Source organism: Ahaetulla prasina, chromosome 5 (assembly GCF_028640845.1).
Source record: "Ahaetulla prasina isolate Xishuangbanna chromosome 5, ASM2864084v1, whole genome shotgun sequence".
NCBI lineage: Eukaryota > Metazoa > Chordata > Lepidosauria > Squamata > Colubridae > Ahaetulla > Ahaetulla prasina.
This window is the reverse complement of record NC_080543.1, coordinates 59,720,835-59,746,699: the sequence shown is the minus strand read 5'-3', so window position 1 is coordinate 59,746,699 and position 25,865 is coordinate 59,720,835. Positions and strand designations below refer to the sequence as shown.

The 25,865-nt window shown below is 36.3% G+C and overlaps 1 protein-coding gene across 1 annotated transcript in view; it reads left to right on the top strand.

The window, feature by feature from the left end:
• Positions 1-219: 219 nt before the first annotated feature.
• The window catches only part of DSCAM (DS cell adhesion molecule), a 190,493-nt gene continuing 164,847 nt past the window's right edge, over positions 220-25,865 (top strand). Inside the window, exons 1-5 of the mRNA XM_058185745.1 lie at positions 220-343; positions 1,251-1,526; positions 2,285-2,563; positions 8,149-8,268; positions 15,149-15,322. Coding sequence (XP_058041728.1) covers positions 1,271-1,526; positions 2,285-2,563; positions 8,149-8,268; positions 15,149-15,322 — 829 coding nt within the window. The 5' untranslated portion in view covers positions 220-343; positions 1,251-1,270. The remainder of the gene's footprint in view (positions 344-1,250; positions 1,527-2,284; positions 2,564-8,148; positions 8,269-15,148; positions 15,323-25,865) is intronic.

The window sequence follows — 25,865 nt, the reverse complement described above, 5'->3', positions numbered from 1 at the left end:
TAAATTGTCTCATGTATCTTTTCTTTTTAACTTAGATACCTTTCCTTCTACAGATGGAACTCCCAAAATAATGTCAGCCTTCAGTGAGAAAGTGGTAAGCCCAGGAGAGGGTGTATCTTTGATGTGCAATGTGAAAGGAACTCCTCTTCCTACCATCACATGGACTTTGGATGAAAATCCCATCATTAAAGATGGGAATCACCGTATTAGTCAGATCATCACCTCTGAAGGGAATGTAGTCAGCTACCTAAACATCTCCAGTACTCAGGTCCGAGATGGTGGAGTATATCGTTGTACTGCCAACAACTCAGCTGGAGTCGTCCTCTACCAGGCTCGAATAAACGTAAGAGGTGCTTGTCAAATCAGCTCCTCCAAAATATATATATATATATATTAAATCTCAAGTAAAATAAAACATAAATGCATGTATGAACTTTGCTATTGAATGCTAAGAATTTTTTCCCCATAAAGGAATAATGGTATAAGACTATAATGCTAAGGACAGTTTCTTCAGAGTAAGCATCATGATAGGGCTTACTTCTGAGTAAATGTGTATCAAATTGCACTGACAGATCATTATACAAAATAAGCACAGCACATACTGTGAATGTATGTTATACATACTAATCGATTCAGCTATTTTTAACTTACTATAGAATTTGTTTTGCTTGCATGACTTTTTTTTTCTTTTAAGAACTTAACCTTCCTGGTTAAGAATATTGCAGTTTATATCTGTAATTCAGTCCTCATCCTGCCAGATGTATCAGAACATACTTCTTCACTTAAAATACACACACCCATTGAGCTGCTGACTGAGGGTGAAATAAATTTTCAACCGAAACCTCTGGAATACAACAGGTTAGAAACAGTTGCATATAACTATTCACCCTAATTTTAGAAATATCAGGCTACTGTTTCTAGCTGTCTTGTCTTATCTGGCATTAACCGAAATTACACTAGCTTTTAATTTATAATTCAACACAGATTTTTATCATAAGGGTTTAGTGATCCAAATATGTAGTTTAATTAATTCATTAATTAATATGGCTATTGTAGGATTAGAAAATTTGAAAAGTGTAAAACAAGTAGGAAGAGCCTCATGTTGCTCTGGAAGGTTAAAAGAGTGGAGGGAACTATAGTAAGCTGCAGTTTTCAGGATCTAAAAGAATTATATATTTAGAAGAAAACAATATTTTCTTAACTAATTATACCGCTAAATTATTTTCAAGAGCTTGCTTTTATCTTTACAGGACCAGCCAGCATTCGGCCAATGAAAAACATTACAGCAATAGCAGGGCGGGATACCTTCATTCACTGTCGTGTCATTGGTTACCCTTATTACTCAATCAAGTGGTATAAGAATTCTAATCTGCTCCCTTTTAATCATCGTCAAGTAGCATTTGAAAACAATGGAACACTGAAGCTCTCAGATGTGCAGAAGGAGGTAGATGAGGGGGAATACACATGCAATGTTCTGGTTCAGCCCCAACTGTCCACTAGCCAGAGTGTACACGTGACAGTAAAAGGTAAAACATGCATGTATTTTAAAAGTGCTTGTAAAAATGGAAATGAAAGTGATAAGCACCTATCATAGATTATGGTCTGGCTTACATGTATTTGAATGTATTTCTCTCTGAACCGTCCCATAATTGTAGTTGGCTGACTGTATAAATTCTGATCTCAAAAATAATTACTAAAGCTTGTATTCAGACTGTTGTGAACAATATTGAAAAGCCACCTATGATTGATACCTGATTTTTAATCAACTTTTTCTAGACAGTGCCCTTCATACTTATTGATCACAAAATGTCCCAACTGAAATCTTGACTTGGAAAAGTTAACACTTTGCAGTCAGTTATTGTACACAGAACCCCTTATTCAACAATTCGCTTAATAGAGCAGAAACCCCTCAGCCCCAGCTCAGATAGATTAGAGTTTTTATTGCAGGCAAACAAAAAATAGAAGAAGCCTTAACACAGAGTAGAGAGCTCAAAGTGTTGCTTTTTTCCTTTCCAAGGTAAGTTTCTTGCCAGTTTATTTAAAGGTCTTGGACAGATGAGTTGTGTTTATACAAAAGTGTTGTCTAACCTGAAAATTTATGGTTCCTCTATTGCCAGTTGCAGCTCTTACACCAGCACTTTATTGGTAAAGATTTGACAATTAATAATCATTTGTTATGGCTTCCCCTAATACATGCTGGGTGTCTTGCAGATGAAATATTTTCTTCTGATAATTTTTATAGTCACGCTTTTTTGACCAACATATTTGCTTTATTTTGTTCCAGTGCCACCTTTTATCCAGCCCTTTGAATTTCCAAGGTTCTCTATCGGCCAGCGAGTCTTCATTCCATGCGTTGTGGTCTCAGGGGACTTGCCTATTACAATCACCTGGCAGAAGGACGGTAGGCCAATCCCAGCCAGTCTTGGGGTGACCATTGACAACATTGACTTCACCAGCTCCTTAAGGATTTCTAATCTTTCCCTTATGCACAATGGAAACTATACCTGTATAGCAAGAAATGACGCAGCAGCTGTGGAGCACCAAAGCCAATTAATTGTTAGAGGTAAATATAATGGTGGCAATAGTATCATCAATAATATTATCAAACACCAGTTGTGATGAGAACTAAATGCTACTGGAGTTACAGTAATTGCTCTTTTGTCTTCTTACATATACCATAATAATTGCAGATTTCTTTTGTCTGAACATGTTACAAGTGAATGCAATCAATGGTCAGGAAATATCTGTTCTTACACTTGGAAACTGCAAGTTTTAATATACAGAAAATCTTTAGAGTGAGTTGAAAGAATTTGAAACATGATTAATTATTTTTATAACGTTTTAGCTTTGAGCCTGTCCATTTTTAATAACAAATTATGCTAATTGATAAGCAAGCTGTATAATTCTGCTACAATAAAGGATTATTACTGTCTTGCCTTATGTTTTGGAAATATCAGTTGTTCAGCTACTAAGAAGGTGTCTCCTATCACTGTGATGCTATGGTGATGTTTCTCAACTGGCAGCCTGTGAGTCAAATCCAGGTGCGTCCAGACAGAGGCTCCTAGCACTACCAGTCAGTAGGTATTATCCTGCTCTTCTGTCTTTTTCATAACTAATAATTTATTTTAAACAAATCCACAAAAATGCAGTTGCTGTTATACACATTTGTACATATTTTCATAAGCAACTTTCATGACTCTCTGTAATACGTGTTTTTCTATGCAACTTTTCATATGTATGCTTTATTTAAATTCAACTTACCCTTACTTAATTTGTACAAAACTTTCTCAAGTATACAGTACAATGGACAGTTACATAAATATATTCTGATGATTATGAAGCTTCTAACTGAAGACAATAGCTAGCCATAGAATACATTTATTGTTGCTGTCTCTATTGCAGCAGAATTTGCTTGAGCAGTTGACAACATTTCTAGATAAAAAAGAAAAATCCAAAATAGAAATGAATTAACCAGAAGTCAGGATTGTAGATGTCCTTGTGTTATAACCATTCATTTAGCAATTTTTTTAAAAAATTGCATTTATATCCCACCCTTCTCCGAAGACTCAGGGCGGCTTACACTATGTTAAGCAATAGTCTTCATCCATTTGTATATTATATACAAAGTCAACTTATTGCCTCCAACAATCTGGGTCCTCATTTTACCTACCTTATAAAGGATGGAAGGCTGAGTCAACCTTGGGCCTGGTGGGACTTGAACCTGCAGTAATTGCAAGCAGCTGTGTTAATAACAGACTGTCTTAGCAGTCTGAGCCACCAGAGGCCCGAATTGCCTGAAGTTACAATAGGGCTGAAAAATGTTACTTATGACTAGGATTCACACTTACGACCATAGCAACATCCCCACAGTTACCAGATTGCAATTCAGGCACTTGGCAACGGGCATGTATTTACAACAATTGCAGTGTCCCAAGGTCATGTGATCACTATTGTGTCCTTCACAGCCAACTTCCAACAAACAAAATCAATGTGGAAGCCAGATTCACTTTAGAACGGCAGCAAAAAAGTTTGTAAAATTGGGTTCAGTCTGATGATTGTAAGATTGTAAAATTGGGTTCAGTCCTTAGAGACTGAGGTTTTTATTTCAACTGTGGTCATAAGTCAAGGACAACCCATTCAAATAACTTTTAAACTTTTTGAATTAAATTTCAAATAACACCTTACTATGTAGGTCTTAAAACCATTTATTTTAATATAGGATGTGGAATAATTAAGGAATATTTTAAGCTTTGTAAAAATGAGAATGTTTGAAAAATAATTAAAATAAATAATAGGGCAAAATGTTTAACTACCATACAAATATAGAATTATAAAATCATAAGATTCTAAAAATTATTTTGTCACTTTTTTATGAGAAAGATGTATTTGAAGAAAATATCTTTAAAAAAATCGTTTTGTACTAGATTTGTTTATTTATTTGTGCAACTGGAAAAAACATAGATAAAGATGGAAATAATACAGTTTCAGATTTATCTTAGGCTACTGCTGTTTATTGGGAAATAACTAAGCAATCTGTTGTCATGGGATCACTATATACCATAGACTGCTGGAGCCAATAAATTAATACAATGTTTAGCATATTTATTTTACATATATAAATGAAATATAACTTAAATAAGACAATCCCTATGTTTACTTTAAAAACATGGATAATGGAAATAAGTTTTTCCTATTATACCTCGGGTATTTTAAATTATCTGATAATTAAATGTCCGGTGAAAAGTATTCCAGAGTGTAGGAGTTACATTGGGAATTAGATTTTCCCAAAGCAAGATACTTTTATGTCAACAGACAAGCAACAAAATCAAAAATTGGTGAGAAAATCAGAACAAAGAAGTAGCAGATTTAAACTGCAATGAGTATAAGACAGAACAAATGCTCTTACATTGATAAAAGCAAACATGTCTTACAATGAAGTATCTGCAACAGTAATTGTTATCCAGCCATGATGCATCAAATAGCTTCTGCTGAGTCTGAGCTAGAGAGTCTGACAAAGAGTTGTGAAGGTTCTTATAAAGGTAAGGAAAAGGTGTCATGTAAAAATTAAGTTGGCATTTAATCTTGAGGATGTTAAACAGTTAAAGAGCAGTACTGAAATAATCTTGTGAAATATTCAATTTCATTTATTTGTCATTAGAAACCGAATTCCTAAAGTGCAATAAAAGGGGAAAGGAAGAACAGAATAAAATTATTCAAAGAAAATAGAATAAGCAGACTAATCCATATTCATGAAGCATAAACTTCGTACATTTAAAAATAAGAGAGATTTCTGATATAGTGAGAGCGAAACACTAGAGTCCATTAAAATGGACTTAGTAGTGGTAAAGGAAAAGAATGTATTAAGTTTATTAATGTCTACTCCATTCTGTATTTAAAGGTCTAAACAAAAATGTGTACATTTACAAAAGACAGATAACAGATTAACAGAGTTGGAAGCGACTTTGTAGGCCATCTAGTTCAACCCCCTGCCCAAACAGATATGGTTAACCAAAGTGATTTTAATAGTAGTTACATTTTGAGAAACCATTTATGTAATAGCTTTTATTTTAAAAAATGTAACAGAAGTATTGTTAAAAGCAATTTTCATCAGGCAGATTGTTCTCATGATATCACCTCGGTGTCATCTCCAGCCTGTAACTAAGATTGCCAGGGATTATATTTAGTTATTCTGGTTTGAAAGTGAAATTGTTCTGGTTCTCCTTACACAAATATTGCCAGGAAGACAACCTACAATGACTCAATGGCCGTGCTGGCAATAACGCAATCAAGGGAAGGGATCTACTCAAGTTCTCATTGGCTAATGAATCTGTGATAGCACAGCCTTCCCGGTGTATTTGCTGGGCACTGCTCTCTAAAGCCATTTTGACATGGGATATGAATTAAAAGACCTCAACGACAAACAGCAACAGCTCTGTTGGAAGGCCAACAATTCCGTGTCAAAGGCCCCTTGCTCCCAAAACAGTTCTGATTGGTCAATGAGTCATAGGAGAAATATGAGATGAAGGAAATGAGCATTGTTGATCTGGGTATGCCCTGATTTTTTTATATTTGTGCCGTCACCATATCCTTCCCTTGTTAAGAATCCAAAGTAGTCAAGTGGTCTTTAGATCAGAGTACTTTAAAAGAATACTCTGATCTCAAATTATAGGCAATTATTTTTGAAGTAGAAGCAAAGCAATAATAGTTGAACTAGGCAGTAGGCTGCAGATAAACCATGAAACTTGTAAGGGTTTGCTTGTTACATGGCTGAAAAGCTTTTCTATGAAAATAAAATATACTGGAATGATGCCTCCTGGAAAAAAAAATACATCCATTCCAGTGAGGAAGAAATGGCAGAGGTATTCCTTTTGTCCTAGAGTGTTCTTCAAGTTTAATAGGGATGTACTTTGCTTCAGATTCAAAGCTGAAGAAGTGCCTTGGAGCAGATAAGATGTTGCACATGTTGACATCTCTTTAGAGAAACTATGTATGGTATAGTGTGCATGGTCCTACGAAAATATACATTTGTATCTAAGAGGCAATCTACAAGTATAAAATGCTTGTTTGAGAAGAAGACATGGAAAACAAGCCCATGCCTCCTCCCAAGCACTTTCCATGTCCCTAAACCTCAGCCAGAAATTTTCCTTCAATCATGTGGCCACCACAAGTTGAGCTTAAGACAGCCTGGCTTTCTTCATGTCATCTTTAGCAGCATTGAAGAAGTAGTTCCCATTGCTGCTTTTTGGAAATCCAGTGCTCTTATTTTTTTTCTTAGTGGTGTCTCATTTTAACATAAACCAGATCAGTAGTGGGTTTCAATTTAGTTTGCTACCGGTTCACTTGTGCATGCATGCATGCGTGCATCTGGTTGGATGGGTGGAGCCTCCCGCAATGGCTGCTACCGGTTTGCCCGATCCAGGGTGAACCAATAGCAACCCACCAGTGAACCAGATCCAACTCTGCTTAGTTTTTTGAGATCAGCCAAATTTCTTATAGCTGGCTCATGACAATTTATAACAAAGAGTTTCTTAAACCAGCAAAAAGGACTTCTCACTTGTGCTAACATTTTATAAAACTTGTTTTGAATAATGGAATTTCATTTATTAATTTAGATTTGCAACACCCCAATACTAGTATTTCAACAACAACAAACAAACATTCTAAATTGCATCATTTACCTTACATGCATTTTAATTTTTCCAGTGAAACCCCAGAGAACCTCAGAGAAAAATATCAAAATACCAAAACCCTTCTGTCCAAGAGAATGATAAATTTGAACATGTAATCAAAAAATACTAATGGTAGCTTTATAAAAAGGCAGTCTTGGTCCATTAATTTATTGCACTCTTGCAACAACTCCATTGCAAAAATAAACATATCTTCCTCCTGTTCATCCAAAATTATTTCCCTGATTTCAATGGAGACAGAAAATCAGTTCAGCAAGAATTTACTGTATTCTCTCTTTTCAGGATATTAATTTGTTCTTTTTAAAGAATCAATCCCTATGTATAAAAGCATTTGAAAATTGTTTTCTGTATTTATACACAAGGCTTCCATAAGCCTTTATAGTTTATTAGTCACTATATGGGTATTTAAGGTTACTGTAAATTCAACTATTTAATATTTGCAATTCTGTTGAGACATTAACTCGGTTTTTTAACATCTCAACTACAGCTATGCCCTACACCATGTTATGATCTGAAGAATTAAATGCCTCAAAGTATAACATTAAGATGTATGTTCTTGCTATATCTATGGTAACCAACTAAAGAAAGATAGAGATAAAAGCCAGAGCTCTGCAAATAGGAGGCTGCATTCTTAAAAAACAGTAATTGTACAAAAGGTTTATTAGGAAGCCATAGAAAATTATAATAAACATCATTGATTCCCTCCCTTGCTATACCAGAGACCTCTGGACCTATCAGGTGTGGGCATATTATTTAATATGGACATTAATGCATTCCACTGAGTATGACAGTTCTTATTATCAGGCTTTTTATTACCAAATGTGTTTCTAATATTATTTGCCAAACAATGTTTTGATTGAGGATCAATAGAAGTTATTAAGAAAAAAATCATGGTTAAGTGGTCTAATTATAGTTAAAGTGTCCTACTTGATTGTATCCTACTTTATTTGTTTTCTTTTAGTTCCCCCCAGATTTGTGGTTCAGCCAATTGATCAAGATGGGATATATGGAAAAGCTGTGATCCTCAACTGCTCTGCAGAAGGCTATCCTGTTCCTACCATTGTCTGGAAGTACTCTAAAGGTATTTCTAGCCTCTAACAATACTCATTATAGTGTAATTCGAAAAATTATTGTGCATTTATTATGCAATGTTCATTTTGTTAGTATTCCAACTGTGAGAGATTCTAGGGAGGTTGGAAAAGTAATGAAGGTAGGATAAACATAATCAAAAGGTAGAAGAGGAGTTTGTTAGTAGCTTATTTTATAAATGGAAACAACCCTACTAGCAAAAAACTAAAAAGAAGCATTTCAAGTCAGTCTCAGTCTCATTATAGATGAGAGCTGAAAATTTTTCTTGGAGTTTCCAAGAAACCCCAAGGCTAATGTTAAAGATACCTTATTCAAAAATCAGTTTAGTCTTTTCCTTAATCTTGCCTAGGAGCTTGACAATACCTATTATTTCTCTTCATTACCATTTAATAAAATAATGTAGTCAAATAAAATAAGGGAGTTGATATGAGTTCTTGTTACAGGTAGCCTTTGGGTTACAACCATTAAAAATTATCCGGCATTGAATGAATGATGCTTATGAAGGATCCTTGTAGTTCTGGCTGTTGCAGCATCCTCTTGGTCATGTAATCACAATCCTAGTGCTTGGTATCCAGTTATGACTATGACATTGCAGTTAGTTATGGCCACATGATTGCAATTTCCAGTTGCAATTTCCCTGCCACTTTCCTATAAAGTCAAAGGGAAAATCATCAGGAAGTCAGACGTTGCAGACATATGCAGTCTTGCAGTCTTAACAGTAATGGCTCACACCCAACATTCCTCAGTCGTACCAGCAATGAGTACAATGACCTAACACAAATAGATTTCACAGAAGATAATGTTGAAAAGGCCCTTCACAAACTGAAATCATCTCTATCTATTGGACCTGATGGCCTATGTGCATACTTCTTAAAAAAGCTTTCCACTAATATAGCAGAACCCCTAAGCATAATCTTTGAAAAAGCTTTCACGACCAGCTCCCTTCCCAAACTTTGGTCACTAGCCACGGTCATCCCTGTCTTCAAAAAAGGAGACCCCAGCCTAGTTGAAAATTACAGACCAATCTCTTTATGCTGCGTCACCTGCAAAGTAATGGAATCAATCATCAACCAATCCATTATCCTCCACCTAGAAATAAACAATTTACTCTCTAATAAACAATTTAGTTTCAGAAAAAAATTATCCTGTAATTTACAACTTCTTCACTGCAAAAACATATGGACTAAAATCTTGATGAGGGCAAAGCAACAGATGCAATTTACATAGACTTCTGTAAAGCTTTTAACTCAGTAGTACATGACAAACGTCTCCTAAAACTAAAATCCTATGGCATTTCCGGACCCTTCCACAAAACAGTATTCCTGTCAAACAGACAACAAGTAGTCAAAATAGGCAGTGCCCTCTCAAATCCTGTTCCTGTCAATAGCGGCGTTCCCCAAGGCAACGTTCTTGGACCAACACACTTCATATTATACATTAATGATCTCTGTGACCTTATTATAAGTAATTGTGTTCTCTTCGCTGACGATGTTAAACTATTTAACACCACCAACAATACAGCTACCCTTCAAAAAGACCTTGACTTTGTGTCGGAATGGTCAAAAACTTGGCAACTCCAAATCTCAACCAGCAAATGCTCTTTTTTCATTGGAAAAAAGAATCTGAACACTAAATACAAGCTCGATGGACATTACCTTGTAGATGACCCCCACCCTGTTAAAGACCTTGGAGTTTTCATATCAAATGATCTAAGTGCCAAAGCTCACTGCAACTACATCACAAAAAAGGCTTTAAGAGTTGTAAACTTAATCTTGCATAGCTTCTTCTCCAGAAACACTACACTACTAACCGGAGCATAAAAAACATTTGCTAGACCAATTCTTGAATACAGCTCACCTGTCTGGAACCCATACCTCATTTCAGACATTAATACAATTGAGCATGTCCAGAAATATTTTACAAGAAGAGTTCTCTACTCCTCTGATTACAACAAAATACCTTATACCACCAGACTTGAAATCCTGGGTTTAGAAAATTTAGAACTCCGCCGCCTTCGACATGACCTGAGTTTAACTCATAGAATCATCTGTTATAACATCCTTCCTGTTGAAGACTACTTCAGCTTCAATCACAACAATACATGAGCACACAATAGATTTAAGCTTAATGTGAACCGCTCCAATCTTGATTGCAGAAAATATGAATTTAGTAACAGAGTTGTTAATGCCTGGAATGCGCTATCAGACTCTGTTGTCTCTTCCCAAAATCCCCAAAGCTTTAACCAAAAACTATCTACTATTGACCTCACCCCATTCCTAAGAGGTCTGTAAGGGGCGTGCATAAGAGCACCAACGTGCCTACCGTTCCTGTCCTAATGTTCCCTTTGATTGTATCCAATTTCATATAGTTATTACATACATGATTATATTTATGCTTATATATCGTATAGTCATTTCATGCTTATGCTTATATATACTTTTGTGACAAATAATAAATAAAATAAAATAAATATGGTTCCTTGCTTAACCACCCATATTGTTTAATGAGGGCAACTGAGATTGCTAGCATTGCCATTGAAAGTGATGCAGTCAGGTGACATTGTACTTTACAACTTCATAGCTTAACAATAGCAATTCCAACTCCAATTGCTATTGTAAGCCAAGGATTATCTATAGTATAAATATTCTGAAGATGATCACAAATCCAAATATTGTATAGAAGATTTGTACAGAGGCTAGCAAGCAGTCTCAATTCATTTACAAATGTACATAACCACCATTTCCGGTCCACATAAAAAGTTTAACTCTTCCTTCAGTGTCCTCACTTTTGCTTACCTTGAAGTACAGAAAACTATCAGTTTAATAGGGAGAGTGTTTTGCATATCAATCAGTTCCTTGAGTTATGAGCTATCACTATTCTTCTCGGCTCTACTCTACACAGAAACAAAACAAATATCGGTACCTCCATATTATCTAGTTCATAATTATCTAGTTCCATATTATCTAGTTCTATTTGTGTATTTGCTAAAACACACAAAGGTTTTCCAACTGCCAAATTACCATGCCGTCTTGCATTTAAAATATTTTGTGGTTTGACAAGTAGAATGATAGAACATCAGCATTTTTTCAAGTAGGCAACCTTCTGATCTTGGTTGCAATTTGCAATGCCTATGAAATGGAGAAAATACTTTTAAAATTATGGAGCAGTTAGGCTTCAAAGAAAGAATCTGAGCCTTTATGTGTGTAAGTGCCCAGAAGCAATAGCCAGTTTGAGTCCTGGAATAGAGGTGAGGCAAAAGTTCCTGTGAATGGTAAAATAGACTACCCAAAAGCTTATCAAATTCACTAAAGTTCAGAGAAAACACTGGTGGTTTCAAATAAACTACTAGAGCACCGCAGAATAATTTGATACAACTTTTCAAACCAGCCAATATTGTGAGATCAGTTCCAGATCCAGTCCCAAAGTGGCTGAAAGTACTTGTTCTCCCAGCCTAGTGGCAGGATTCTTGTGGAGCTCTGGTTTATTTGTTTGCTATGGTATATAATGTGTTTGATGGGACACTTGTATTAATGTTCTATTTTTAAATGTAAGTTAGTCAAAGTCATTCTGGAGTCAAGACAGCCTCTAAAAAAATCATCATCATCTACACATAGACTAGTGGTGTATTAACCATTAAGCAGACTAAGTATGTGCTTAGGGCACCAGGCCCAAAGGAGGCACCACAAAGTTTTATGTAGACTAAGCTTGGCTTCCTTTGTACATATGTACAAAGGAGGAGGGCACCAAGATTTGTCAGTGCTTAGGGCACCAGTGAGCCTTAATCTGCCACTGGTATAGACATATGCTAAGAATGCTCTTGGAATATAACATATGGACATAATTCCAGCAGTCCTAAAACTTCTCTAAAGGTTTCTACCCAAGTTGGCCCCAAATTTTTAATTATTATGCAGCAAAAGTGGGGTAATATTAAATATTTAGGGGAAAAGTCATACTAATTGACAATTTATGTTTATTTTAGTGCTATTCACCTCTTTCTCTTGGCCCCACTCATGTTGGGGAGTAGACCCCTGACGGAGCACTGAAAAATGTTGTGTATCTTTTAATTTGAATATAGACCTCTAGATTAGAGTAGTGTAGTACTGTATCATATCTGCTAGACTCTTGTTTGACAAACAGAAATTATTCCAGAGTGTTTTGATTATAACTTTGGTGCCACACTACAATGGGGGTAAGACAAATCTTCTATTGTCTTTCCAAAGCTATAACTTGGGGCACACTTTTGTTCCGTAGTAAATTACCAGGCTATTACCATTCAAGCTGTACCTCATTTGCACTCCTAGTTGATGAACGTAACATTTGTACAGGTAGTACTCAATTTATGAACATGATTGAGCCCAGAATTACAGTTATAAATTGTGCCAAGTCACAATGTGACTATGCCCAATTTTACTACCTTTTCTGCAATAGTCATTAAGTGAATCATCATGATTGTTAAACAAATCCATTGTCCACAATGGGCATTTTTTGATAGAAACTGGAAGTAAATACTTGTTTCTGGCAAAAACTGTAAAATTGTGGTCACATTACCATGGGATACTGAAATGCAGGCCAGTTGCCGAGTGCCCAAACAACAATCACATGAACATGGGGGTAGGCAGCTGTTGGAACTTTGAATCCAGGTGTCTATGGAGATTCTTAGTCATCCAGGTTGTCCCAAAAGTGCTTTTTCAAGAGGCAACTGGACTTTCTTGTTTTTCCTTTGAAGACATTTCGCTTCTCATCCAAGAAGCTTCTTAAGCTCTGACTGGATGGTGGGGAATGGAAGGATTTATACTCCTTGAGGACAGCTGGTCATCAGCATTATTTTAGAGAGTTGTTGAGGCCAGTTGGAGGTTTATCTGTGTCTTCATGGTCACCATGGGTGTGGAGCCTTCTTGGAACTGCTTGGATTATGTTATAGACTGAAGATAGATGATGTTGTCTCCCTCCCCCTCTATTGAGAGAGGGCTGTTCAATTTTGACATAGATGGCCCCTTTGACCCCTCTTTCAAACCAGTGGTCCTCTCTCTCTGAAATGTGGACTTTGCTGTCTTCAAAAGAGTGGCCTTTGTCTTTTAAATGCAGATGGACTGCTGAATCTTGTCCTGATGGGTTTGTTCTCCTATGTTGTGCATGCGTTTATGAACTGGTTGTTTTGTTTCCCCAATGTACAGATCTACATGTCTCATTGCACTGTAGTGCATATACCACATTGCTCAGTTTCTGTCTGTTATTTTATCCTTGGGGTGGATAAGTTTCTGCCTTAGTGTGTTCTTGGGTTTAAAGTGTGCACATATGTTGTGTTTACTGAAGATCCTCATGAGCTTTTCAGATATAGACCAGCTGTCTACAAGGAGTATAAATCCTTCCATTCCCCACCATTCAGTCAGAGCTGAAGAAGCTTCTTGGATGAGAAATGAAACATTTTTGAATCCAGGTCATAAGTAGCTCTAGAGAGGTAATTTCGTACAGTTGCTAAGTGACCCTTCATAAGTCAAGGACAACATGTATACCTCTTTCTATATGAGACCTGGTGGTGCAATGTTAGAATGCAGTATTGCAGGCTTACTCTCCCCATAGCCTGAAGTTCAGTCCTGATCTCAAGATTGACTCACCCTTCGATCATTCTGAGGTGGTAAAATGAGGTCCCATTGACCAATTTGGGGGCAATATGCTGTCATTGTGAACCAGCTAGAGAGTACTGTAAAACACTATAGGATGGTATGTAAGTAACTGCTATTGCAATTCCTGGGTTTAAGATTGTAATTTTATTTATTGAGTTATTATGCATAATAGAAGGAAACTTCTGTTTTTAAGCAAAATTATGTCTAATATTTAATTATTTCTAACTGGATATTCCAATTAAGTGAAAATCCCAGTCTGGGAACATTGCGCAATTAATCCTCAATAATATCAGCAAAAAGCAAACTTGCATACAAATTTTTTTTTTTTTTACATTTATATCCCGCCCTTTTCCGAAGACTCAGTGTATAAGGCAATAGTCTCATTCTATTTGTATATTTACAAAGTCAACTTATTGCCCCCCCAACAATCTGGGTCCTCATTTTACCTACCTTATAAAGGATGGAAGGCTGAGTCAACCTTGGGCCGGGCTTGAACCTGCAAATATCCCACCCTTTGTAATATATCATGCTAAAATACTTTCTGCTCTTAACAAAGGTGATAAAGTATATTGACCAAGTTATTAGTTATTGCAGGATACATTTATTTTGACTTATGATGGTACTAGAGACCAGAATTACTAAGTGAAGAGGTTATAAAGCGCAATGCCATATGGCTGCATCGCTTAGAGATGGCAATTTTGGCAGAGTCAGTTGCTATTATTAAGGGAGATGCTCACATGATGGTGACTTTTGACTTCCTGCCAGCTTTCCCGTTGACTTTGTTTTTGGGAAGCTGGAAAGCAATGTTAGAAATCTTGATCAAGACCACGAGGACACTGCAACCGGGGCAACTATGAAAACCTATCATGTACCATTTATTCAATGCTATTGTAACTTTGAACAATCATTGAAGGACTGGTCATAACTTGAGGACTACATGTATTTAAATATCATGACCCTTACATGCACTTTTTGAATATTTTAGCAGTTACTAAATTTACATGTGTGGCTCTTAATTTAAGTAATTTTTAGAAGTGTGCCCCTGTCTACCTTCCATATCAATTATTACTGCAAGAGATTTTAAGAAAAACTTTTGCCTATCTCATATGTATGTATGTGCTTGTATGTGTATATATATACTTAAAAGGACTTCTAAGTCACTTCAATTTTGTTCCAGTAGCAATCAAATCAGTTACTTCTTTCAGTTACATCTTGCCTCCTGATTCATTTTTTTAATTATCCCAATAGGTGCTGGAGTTCCCCAGTTCCAACCAATTGCCTTGAATGGGCGTATCCAGCTTCTGACAAATGGCTCCTTGTTGATCAAGCATGTTCTGGAAGAAGATAGTGGATACTACCTCTGCAAGGTCAGCAATGATGTGGGGGCTGACGTCAGCAAGTCCATGTACCTCACTGTTAAAAGTAAGAATTTCTTCCTGATAGTAATGACTATTGAGTTGCAAAAGGATACCTTTCAACTCCTGAATTGAAAAAAAATATTTTGCATTAATTCTAAGGCACACTTGCACATTCTTCTTGCTGCAGCTGAATCACTTCGTTACAATTTATTTGAGGAAGATTAAGTAGGCAAAGGGAAAGGTTGACACTGTCTGTGAAACATTTCTGTAAGCTCAGTGAGTTCCTTCAACATATTTTTGAAGTACAGAGAGGCATCTTTATGTTGCTAATGTATGTTAAACCTGGACAGAGCTTAAATAAAGATTACGAGAAAGAGATTCAGAATGCCTTCACAGGAGGTGCTTACTTTTCAGTTGACTTTCATACTTTATTGTAATGACAGTTATACTGTCCATATTCTGCAAGTCAGAATCATAAGATTTTATTTATGTTGCTTTGGAAAGTGATGATTCTTAGCTCCAAACATGAGTTCTTAATTGTGCATTTACTACGTCATTCAAACTCAACAAGTAGATTTCTGAACATCATCATTCAAAATGTGGTGAAATGATACCTAGTAGAATTTCCAAGATTTTGCTTTCTTTTCTTTCTTTTTGATTTGTATGTAATCCTACTGTCGTAAATGGTGTTCTTAAACAAAAATAAAGTATTTTGGACCAAGACCAGAAGATAATTTTTAAGTTCAGATGTGGTTACAACAGGGACTACCTAAATCAGGGCTGTCAAACTCGCAGGCTGTGGGCCAGATGCATCATGCGCTGGCTATGCCCACGCCCGGTTTAGCAAAGGGAGGGGAAAATTCAGATAGGTAACAAGATGCCACCGTGACGACACAAGTTTGATACCCCTGACCTAAATAATGATTTCTTTGCTTAGGAAGTGGGGAAGGGGGACCAAATGAGAACAATTGAATAATCTCCAAATGTCCCAGAATGAATATTGGACATTTTTAATCAAAAACTGCCCTTTTGCTAATGAATCCACAGTGAATTTTTGCAATTTTTTTGCAATTTTTGTATAATCAATTTTCCCTGGCGTCTCAAGACATGAAAAATGTAACATTCAATCTGCCAGTCATGATTTACACTCTCTCTCATGTGTGTGTGTGTGTGTGTGTGTGTGTGTGTACACCAAATCAGTTTGGTGCAGAGAAAGTTGTACAACTAATAACCAAAGCAATGAAAGAATATAGACTAAAAAAAGCTTTTGCTAATGTTCTTTTATTTTGGCTATTATTCAAAAAGGACTGTTATAATCCTGTTAAATTCACATTATTAAAAAAAGGACAGTGATTACATTTTGCATTGTATTCATTGATAAATAAAAAGACTTTAATTTATATGCCAGAATCGTCATCTCCAAGTATGTTCTTCCCTAAAGTAATAGAACTTAATGCCTGCCAGATGCTTGAGCTACAGATTCTGTAAATTCAACTGCCACATTTGGCATAATGGAAATTGTAATCTGAAACATCTGAAAAAGTGCCAATTTACTTATTTTTACTATAAAATAGAAGCCACCACCCCCAAGCTGTAACTGACCAATGTAATACTTAGCAATAGATAAGTTACTGCACTTTTTACAATTTGGATGATGCTGATTTTTCCAAAGCAATTGTTAAAGGCAGTTCTGATAGTAAATGCCATATTTTTAACATTTAGAAAGAAAAATAAAAACAACCTTCTAGCTTCCCCTTAGCTGACAGCTGTAAAAGTCTAAGTCTAATAATGCTATGCACTTTTATGTGTCATAAAATTATCTTTTATCAAGTCAGAGCAAAGATCTCTCAGGAAATAGTATCTTTTGAATCAAATAAAAGCTAGCATCAATATATATATATATATTTGTGTGTGTGTGTGTGTGTGTATATGTGTGTGTGTGTGTGTATATATGTGTATGTGTGTGTGTGTGTGTGTATGTGTATGTGTGTGTATATATGTATATATATGTATATATATATATGTATGTATATGTATATGTATAAGTATATGTATATAAATAAAATTTTATTTAGATTTAGGAGCTACCCAAAATAATTTTGAGCAGTACACCCATTCTTTCTATTCCCATTGTACATTTTATATGACGGTTATAGTTTATAGTAGTTGAATGCCAGAACGTATTTTATATCAATGTATTCACATTTAACTGGTGTTTAATATACAGTAATAAGCAGTTATGTGGGATATCTGAAATATTTTATTCACATTTGTGCCTTTTTGCAGGGTTTCTTGTTCCCTTTCACTTTCATTCTTATCAGCTGATCGTGTGGACTTCAATTCCCAGAATTTCTCAGCCAGTACCTTAGGAGTTGAAGTCTACACATCTTATACTTGCTAAGGTTGAAAAACACTGTTCTATTGGCTTATCTGCTCCAGTCCTGTGGTATTGGCTGCTAGTAGAGGCAAGCTTCAAGCTTCATTCCAGTAAAATGCATCCTGCTAGGCTAATTAATCCAATATAATATGCTTATCTAGTCTGCAGAGTCCTTTTCTAGTAGCCTCTCCATATGCTCAGAATGAAGCAGGGGAGGAAATGTGCTACAGGCATCATTTTCTGTGTGGTGAGCTTAGAAACAAATACAGAGCTTAAACTTGCAAAATGAACTGAATATTTTATGAGCTGCCCAGACCCACCCCACACTGTTTCCTTCCTAATTAGAAGCTCTCAGCACAAAGTTTTACCTGTGATAGAGCAACAGAAAAGCTAATGTGGATGAAGAAGTACAATTTAGCTCATAAGAAACTTGAAATAAATTATAATAGCTTGAAAAAATGGCTTGTATTTGAACCTAACATATATCTGCAAAGGTATTTCCCTTGTTTGATTGAAGAGCTTTATACACAGGGCATTTACTTTCAGGTAATAAGCTTCCCTGCCTTTGAACTTTTCAATTTAAACATGTGAAAGTAATCTGGACTGTTTTTACTATTTTAAAATTCATTTTGGATAAAAGAACAAGACCTGAGTTGGGCTAACTAAGTCAAGTGTTGTGAAAAAGTGACCCAAAGAGTTTTTGAAGTCACAGATGAATTTCTAAGGAACAAGTGTACTAAATTATCATTAAAGTTTGCTGAAAGGGAAATAAAAATTCAGCAGTCTGGAATTACTGTGGTTGCCTTTTGTGCTTCTGCCTGTCACTTGAGTCAGCTTTTATGATTTGAGACTGTTACAGAGAAGCTACTAGATAAAGAACGCAAAAATAGATGCTCACTAAGTTCAGTATGGAAAGGTGGAATGCAAGACCTAGAGATACTAATTACCCAGTTTCAAGAACTGAGTAATAGAGATACTCATTTCTTGAAACAAGATTTCCTTATTAAAGGATAGCTCACAGATGACATAAATATGTTGCTGCATAATGAGGGGTTTATCCAGTGGTGGGATTCAAATAATTTAACAACCAGTTCTCTGCTCTAATGACCAGCTGGGTAGGCGTGGCTCAGTGTTCATGTGACTGTGTGGGCGTGGCCAAATCAACATCACTCATGTTGATGGGCGCTTCACCTTAGCTGTTACAATGTAATAAGGGTTAACCAGAGAGGCAGTTTCTGTAAGCAGGGCAATAAAGATTAGGCTAGAAACACCACACCAGAATGTTTCCTTTCTGCCTTCCTTACAGGATTAGCCCTGTAAAGTAGAAAAAAACAAAATAAGATTTCTTCTAACAACTGGCTCTCTGAACTGCTTAGAAAGTTAACAATTGGTTCTCCCGAATAGGTGCGAACTGGCTGAATCCCACCACTGGGTTTATCTCATTTCACTGTTGAAAACTTACTTCTATCTGGAAGAGCCTTAGATAAGCATATCATCTTGCGTAAGCATAAACCATAAACTGTAATTTAAAACTAGAAATCCTACATTGATATCATAGTAAAGTAAGTAAAATTAAAATTTATTTTAATTAATGTTATTATTTATTTATTTATTTATTATTATTAATGTTATTAATTAGTTAATGCCGGGAATACACTACCTGACTCTGTGGTCTCTTCCCCAAATCCCCAAATCTTCAACCAAAAACTGTCTACTATTGACCTCACCCCATTCCTAAGAGGTCTATAAGGGGTGTGCATAAGAGCACAAGAGTGCCTACTGTTCCTGTCCTATTGCTTCCTTTCGTTATATCTAATTAATGGAGTTATTACATACTCATACTTATATATATATACTATATATTGTATAGTTATTTCATGCTTACGCTTATATATACTGTGTGACAAAATAAATAAATAAATAAAATAACCAAGTACAATTAAACAATCAAATTACATTTTATGTAGAATCTATGTTTGGCAAAACATCAGCAACCAATTAACAAACAGGAGATGTACTGTAAGTTTGATAAAATGGCTTTATCATTTTTTTAAAAAAAATGTAATATGCCATGATCCCAATCAGCTGGAGTTTTCTCTATAAAGTATATATAATATTGAATGAACACAAATGTTTGGAAAGCTTTGAATGTAGCTTTATGATTAACTGAATGCAGAATTTGTTTTATCTATCTTCCTTTTCAAACATCTAGTCACATTTTTTAACTGCAAATCAATCTTAGTTCCTATTTAGTGCCATAATCTGAAAGACATTATGCCCCCATTAGTATGTATGGATTCGTCAAACTTTATCGCCAAAATGAATGACAAAACCACCTACAGATATTCTGTCCTACAACTTTTCCATAGGCCATCTGAAAGAAGCTTCCAGAAAACTTGTTTGAGAGCTTCTGCCCAGTTCCACTCTTAATTATAACTCTGTCCTGAACTGGAAAATGTCTAATTGTTCATTAATATGTTTTTGGGTGGCATATGCCGGTTAAGATATCAATAGGAAGGTTTGATTTCTGTCCAGTGGAAATTAAAAACAGCAATTTTATAAAAATAAATGGCAAAGAACCACGTGGAACTGCAATTGTGGTAATCAAATTCATGCAGGCACATAATAGCTAATAAGTAGTTTTGTAATATGCATGTTGAGAAGAGCTACAGAGAAATTTATGCTAAACCTTGAAAACATGAAAAAATTCCCCTCGACACAAGCATTTGCTCTTGTTAGTCTAACAAGGTTTTGCTTTTTGGGTTTTTGTCCTAATGAGGTCCTCCCACTGTAAGAGATAAACAAGCTCCAAGTGTCGTTTTCTGCCTCTTCAGACTATCAGCACAGCTTTGATTTAAGGACTTGCACTTTAATCACCCATCATGTGTCATTACCCCGACAGGTGGCAGCAGCCGCAAGATACAAGCTCCAATAAATTGCATCGAAAATCACTGAAGCGATCTTTTGTTGATTTTCTTTTACAGCTATTCAATGGTAGATCAGCTGTCATAACAACACAGTGCCCATGGCAGTAGGGTGAAATTAAATGTGAAGTATGTTCAAGGTAGCGAGTATAAAAATGGAATATCCTTTTTTTCACCCTGTTGATTCTAATGCATTTTTTTTTATTCTTGTAAGTAATGTGAAGTCTGTAGCAATTGATTGAAATCAGTGCTGTATTTTTGTGGCATAATTGTCACATGTACCATTGTACAAATATGCTCTCCTATATAAATACCTTGCTATCAGTAATATTTTCTTTAAAAAAAGGAAACATGCTCATTTTAAAAACAAAATGCATCTTAAATTGGGTTTTTGAGCAAAAGGAAGCAGTTTGCAAATCGTCTTTGTTTCCCCCTTCTCCCTCCTTAATTATCCCTTTATTACAGATATATGTAATGTTATATTGCATAAAGTGCAATTTCTCACTGCAGAAAATGCACACAAAAATATAATATACTTGTCATTAAAGTAGTTACTTTTCTAATGATGAGCCATTTTCAAAACATAATTGGCAACTTGAATGCCAAGTGTCCAAATTTTGTTCATGTGACCAATACAATCAGTTATGAATCCCTTCGTTCAGCACCCTTGTAACTTTGAATAGCTCTAAATCAATGGGTGTAACCCGAGCCCTACCTGTAATTGTACTGAAGAAAGACCCAAACTGGTTTCACACTTCATGTTAAATTCATAATGTTTGTTTAGTTTTGACTGGAGATGATATGTACCCCAAGCCATTATGGTTTATAAGCCCTGTTTCAGGTTGGGTATAAACTACATTAGGAAGTAGGCAATAGGCAGAGAATTCCACCACCTATCCTGTTTGTGAGTATCAGTCTATGTTCACTTATCTCAGGCAGAAAATCCATTTCTGCATGAAGGACAGTTCTATTCCCTTGGTACCGTGTCAGATTATCCATCCTTCTCCCCTTTTAGCTACAGAGAAAAATAGTTCATCTTTTTAAAACAAAGGTAGAAATTAGAAATTAAGGCTAAAACATAAACTGGTGTATTACACATCTTCTCACCAACTTCAGAATTAACTGATTTATTTTTGATTTATTTTATTTATTTTATTTTGTCACTCAGTATATATAAGCATAAGAATGTAATAACTATACAATATATAAGCATATATATAAGTATGTAATAACTATATTAATTGGATATAACGAAATGAAACAATAGGACAGGAACAGAAGGCACGTCTTATGCACGTCCCTTACAGACCTCTTAGAAATGGGGTGAGGTCAATAGTAGACAGTTTTTGTTTAAAGCTTTGGGGATTTTGAGAAGAGACCACAGAGTCAGGTAGTGTGTTCCAAACATTAACAACTCTGTTACAGAAGTCATATTTTCTGCAATCAAGATTGAAGCGGTTAGCATTAAGTTTAAATCTATTGTTTGCTTTTATATTGTTGCGATTGAAGCTGAAGTAGTCTTTGACAGGAAGGACATTGTAATAGATATTTTATGAGTTAAACTTAGATCATGTCGAAGGCGGCGCAGTTCTAAATTTTCTAAGCCCAGGATTTCAAGTCTGGTGGCATAAGATATTTTGTTGTATTCAGAAGAGTGGAGAACTCTTCTTGTAAAATATTTTTGGACACGTTCAATTGTATTGATGTCAGAAATGTGGTATGGGTTCCAGACAGGCGAGCTGTATTCAAGAATTGGTCTAGCGAATGTTTTATATGCTCTGGTTAATAGTGTAGTGTTTTTGGAGAAGAAGCTATGCAAGATTAGGTTTACAACTCTTAAGGCCTTTTTTGCGATATAGTTGCAGTGGGCTTTGGCACTTAAATCATTTGATATGAAAACTCCAAGGTCCTTAACAGGGTGGGGGTCATCTGTAAGGCAATGTCCATCAAGCTTGTACTTAGTGTTTAAGTTCTTTTTTCCAATATGTAAGACTGAACATTTGCTGGTAGAGATTTGGAGTTGCCAAGTTTTAGACCATTTAGATACATAGTCAAGGTCTTTTTGAAGGGTAATTGTATTGTTGGTGGTGTTAAATAGTTTGACATCGTCAGCAAAGAGAACATAATCACTTGTAATATGGTCACAGAGATCATTAATGTATAATATGAAGAGTGTTGGTCCAAGAATGCTGCCTTGGGGAACGCCACTTTTGACAGGAACAGGATTTGATAGAGCATTGCCAATGTTGACAACTTGTCTGTTTGACAGGAAAGCTGTTATACAACTGTGGAGGGGTCCTGAAATGCCATAGGATTTTAGTTTTAGGAGAAGTTTATCATGTACTACTGAGTCAAAAGCTTTACAGAAGTCTATGTAGATTGCATCTATTGCTTTGCCCTGATCAAGATTTGCAGTCCATATGTTTTTGCAGTGAAGAAGTTGTAAGTTACATGATAATTTTTTTCTGAAACCAAATTGTTTATTAGAGAGTAGGTTGGTTGTTTCTAGGTGGAGGGTAATGGATTGGTTGATGGTAGATTCCATTACTTTGCAGGTGATGCAGCATAGAGAGATTGGTCTGTAATTTTCAACTAGGCTGGGGTCTCCTTTTTTGAAGACAGGGATGACCGTGGCTAGTGACCAGAGTTTGGGAAGGGAAGTGGTCGTGAAAGCTTTTTCAAAGATTATGCTTAGGGGTTCTGCTATATTAGTGGAAAGTTTTTTTAAGAAGTATGCACATAGTCCATCAGGTCCAATAGACAGGGATGGTTTCAGTTTGTGAAGAGCTTTTTCTCTTTTGTGAAGACTGAGCCAAAGAATGTGTTAAAGAAGTTTGCTTTAACTGTTTCATCATTATATTCTTTGCCGTTAGATTCTTTTAGTGGCGGGATGGATCTCGAGTCTTTAAGTTTGTTGTTCACAAAATTATAAAAAGCACGATTAGAATTATTGATTGATTGATTATTGATTGATTGGAATTATTGATTGATTAGGAGCCTCAGAGACTGGAAGAGAATCCAGAAAATTAAAACAATCTGTTTCAAGAAAAGCAGTTGTCTTTGAAAGGAAACATTTTTTAAAAACTATTCAGCTAAAAGTACTATTGAAAGTTATTTTTAATTTGACTGTGGGCTTTAAATTTATTGTTATTGTAAATTATTACCTCCATCCATAAAAAACTCCATCATTGTGTGTTTTTGTCCCATTTGAAACCTGCATAGTTTAGCATTGTTCTAACCAAGGTAAGATTTACATTATTTTATAGTCTTACAAATGAAGACAAATATACAGTATGTGTCCCAGGATAATGTTTCAGGATCCAATCTGGGTCAGTCAGTGGGAGTAGAGGTTTAATTTTCTGAGCTTTTGACTCATGCTGAAGCCCATCCCCAGGGAACTTCTCTCTACCAGAATGTGTGATTTGGAGTATTCTATGCGTAGTATTTATGTGCTGCCTGATTGTGTATGGCCACTGACATATAGAGTTTCTTGTGCTATATTACCTATGACGTGATTCAGAAGTACTTCATTCTTTACAAAGATTGCATATTTGCAAAATTACTGTAAGATTTCTATCATTCTGAAAAGGTAGGAATGAGAGTGAAAATGTAGTTTGACTAGCACAACTCAGTGCATTAGGGATTATGAAGAGGCAAATACTGGCAGCCAGAGAGTGTGTCTGAAATAACAACAGACAAGAAGAAAGTTGCAACATGGTCAGTGGTGGGTTTCAAAAAAATTTACTACTGGTTCTGTGGGCGTGGCTTGCTTGCTGGGCATGGCTTGGTGGTCATGTGACTGAGTGGGCATAGCCAACTTGCCGTTACTCATGGCCATGGCCACTCAGTCACATGGCTACCCCAACTAGCCATGCTCACAGAAAAACATAGGAATTTTTTTTGAATTTCTACCTACTTATTTTCTGCCCAGGCCTGGCCTCCTCCTGCATGCTGCCTAGCCCTCCCTTCACCAGTTGCACACATCACCCTGTTTACCCTCCTTCAGTGGCCCTGGCCCTAGCCCCGCTTCCTCCCTCACCACCACCTTTTTCTTTGGATTGCTTACCTTCCTCCTGCAGCAGCTGGTCCAGATCTGGAAGGCAAGCTGACCTCAGGTAGTTTTCGGTGGCCTCCAGCCAGCCGCCGCTGCTGGGAAGTGGCTGACAAAGAGGCAGCAGCGGGAAGGCTTCTTGCAGTCGCATCAAAAAAGAAAAAGCCTCTTTGAGAGCCACCCTTTCTTCGTGCTGGTATCCCATTGCCTGCTCCATCAGTCTGAGTGTGACGTAGTAGGAAACAGGATGCATGTGCGCGGCCAGCATGAAGAACAGAGTGGTGACAGCAGTGGCTTTTTTGAAAACTATCTCTGGTAGTTTTCGGCAGCCGGGGGCCAGCCGCCACAGCCACAAAGCAGCTCTCAAAGAGGTGGCACCTGGGAGGCTTTTTCTTTTTCGATGCAACTGTGAAAAGCCACCTTAGCCACTGCCTCTTTGCCAGCCGCTTTCTGGCAGTCAGGTGGGCGGGGCAAGCGATCGGTGAGCGGGCTACCGGTTCAGGGGCGGGGCGAGCCAGTGTTCACTACTAGTTCAGCAACCCAGGCCAATTACTGCTACCAGTTCACTTGAACTGGTGTGGACCGGTAGAAACCCACCACTGAACATGGTCTACTTTAACTCTGAATGGCTATTTTCCATAAAGAAGTAGGCAGGATCTGGAAGAAGTAGAGCTCTAGTTTGCAGACGATACAATGGTGCTGGGTCTTATAACTGGAGGGGATGAATCAGCTACAGAGAAGAAGTCCAACAAAGGAAAAATAGAAGTTTTGGAATATTAGACAGAAATAATAGTTTTATAAAATGAGATCCATTGATATATGATATCAGAGAAATTATTCAAGATATATAAAGATACTTCTAGTCAATGTTAGAAATGTGAAAAACACGAAGGAACATTTTACCATGCATTGATGGACTTGTGAAAAAAAAGAAAAGAAAAGAAAATAGAATACAGTTAGATAAAACGGGACAGAACTGGCTTTAATAGCAAATCTAACCTATTTGGTCAGGGACAAAACAATAAGTAGTAGATCTGACAATGGAAAAAGGATTGAATAAGGTGTTAATGAGATTTTTGTAATATTAAGAGGGAAGAAGGGCAATGATTTTTTATAACTGTTGTAAAAAAGGTAGAAGTGGAAAAGAGAAACCTTGCCATTGTTATTAGATAGAGAAATTAAAACTGGAGAATATGCTATAATGTGACATTGACAGTATGTATCCATAATAGAAGTTCAAACAAATTCAAACAAA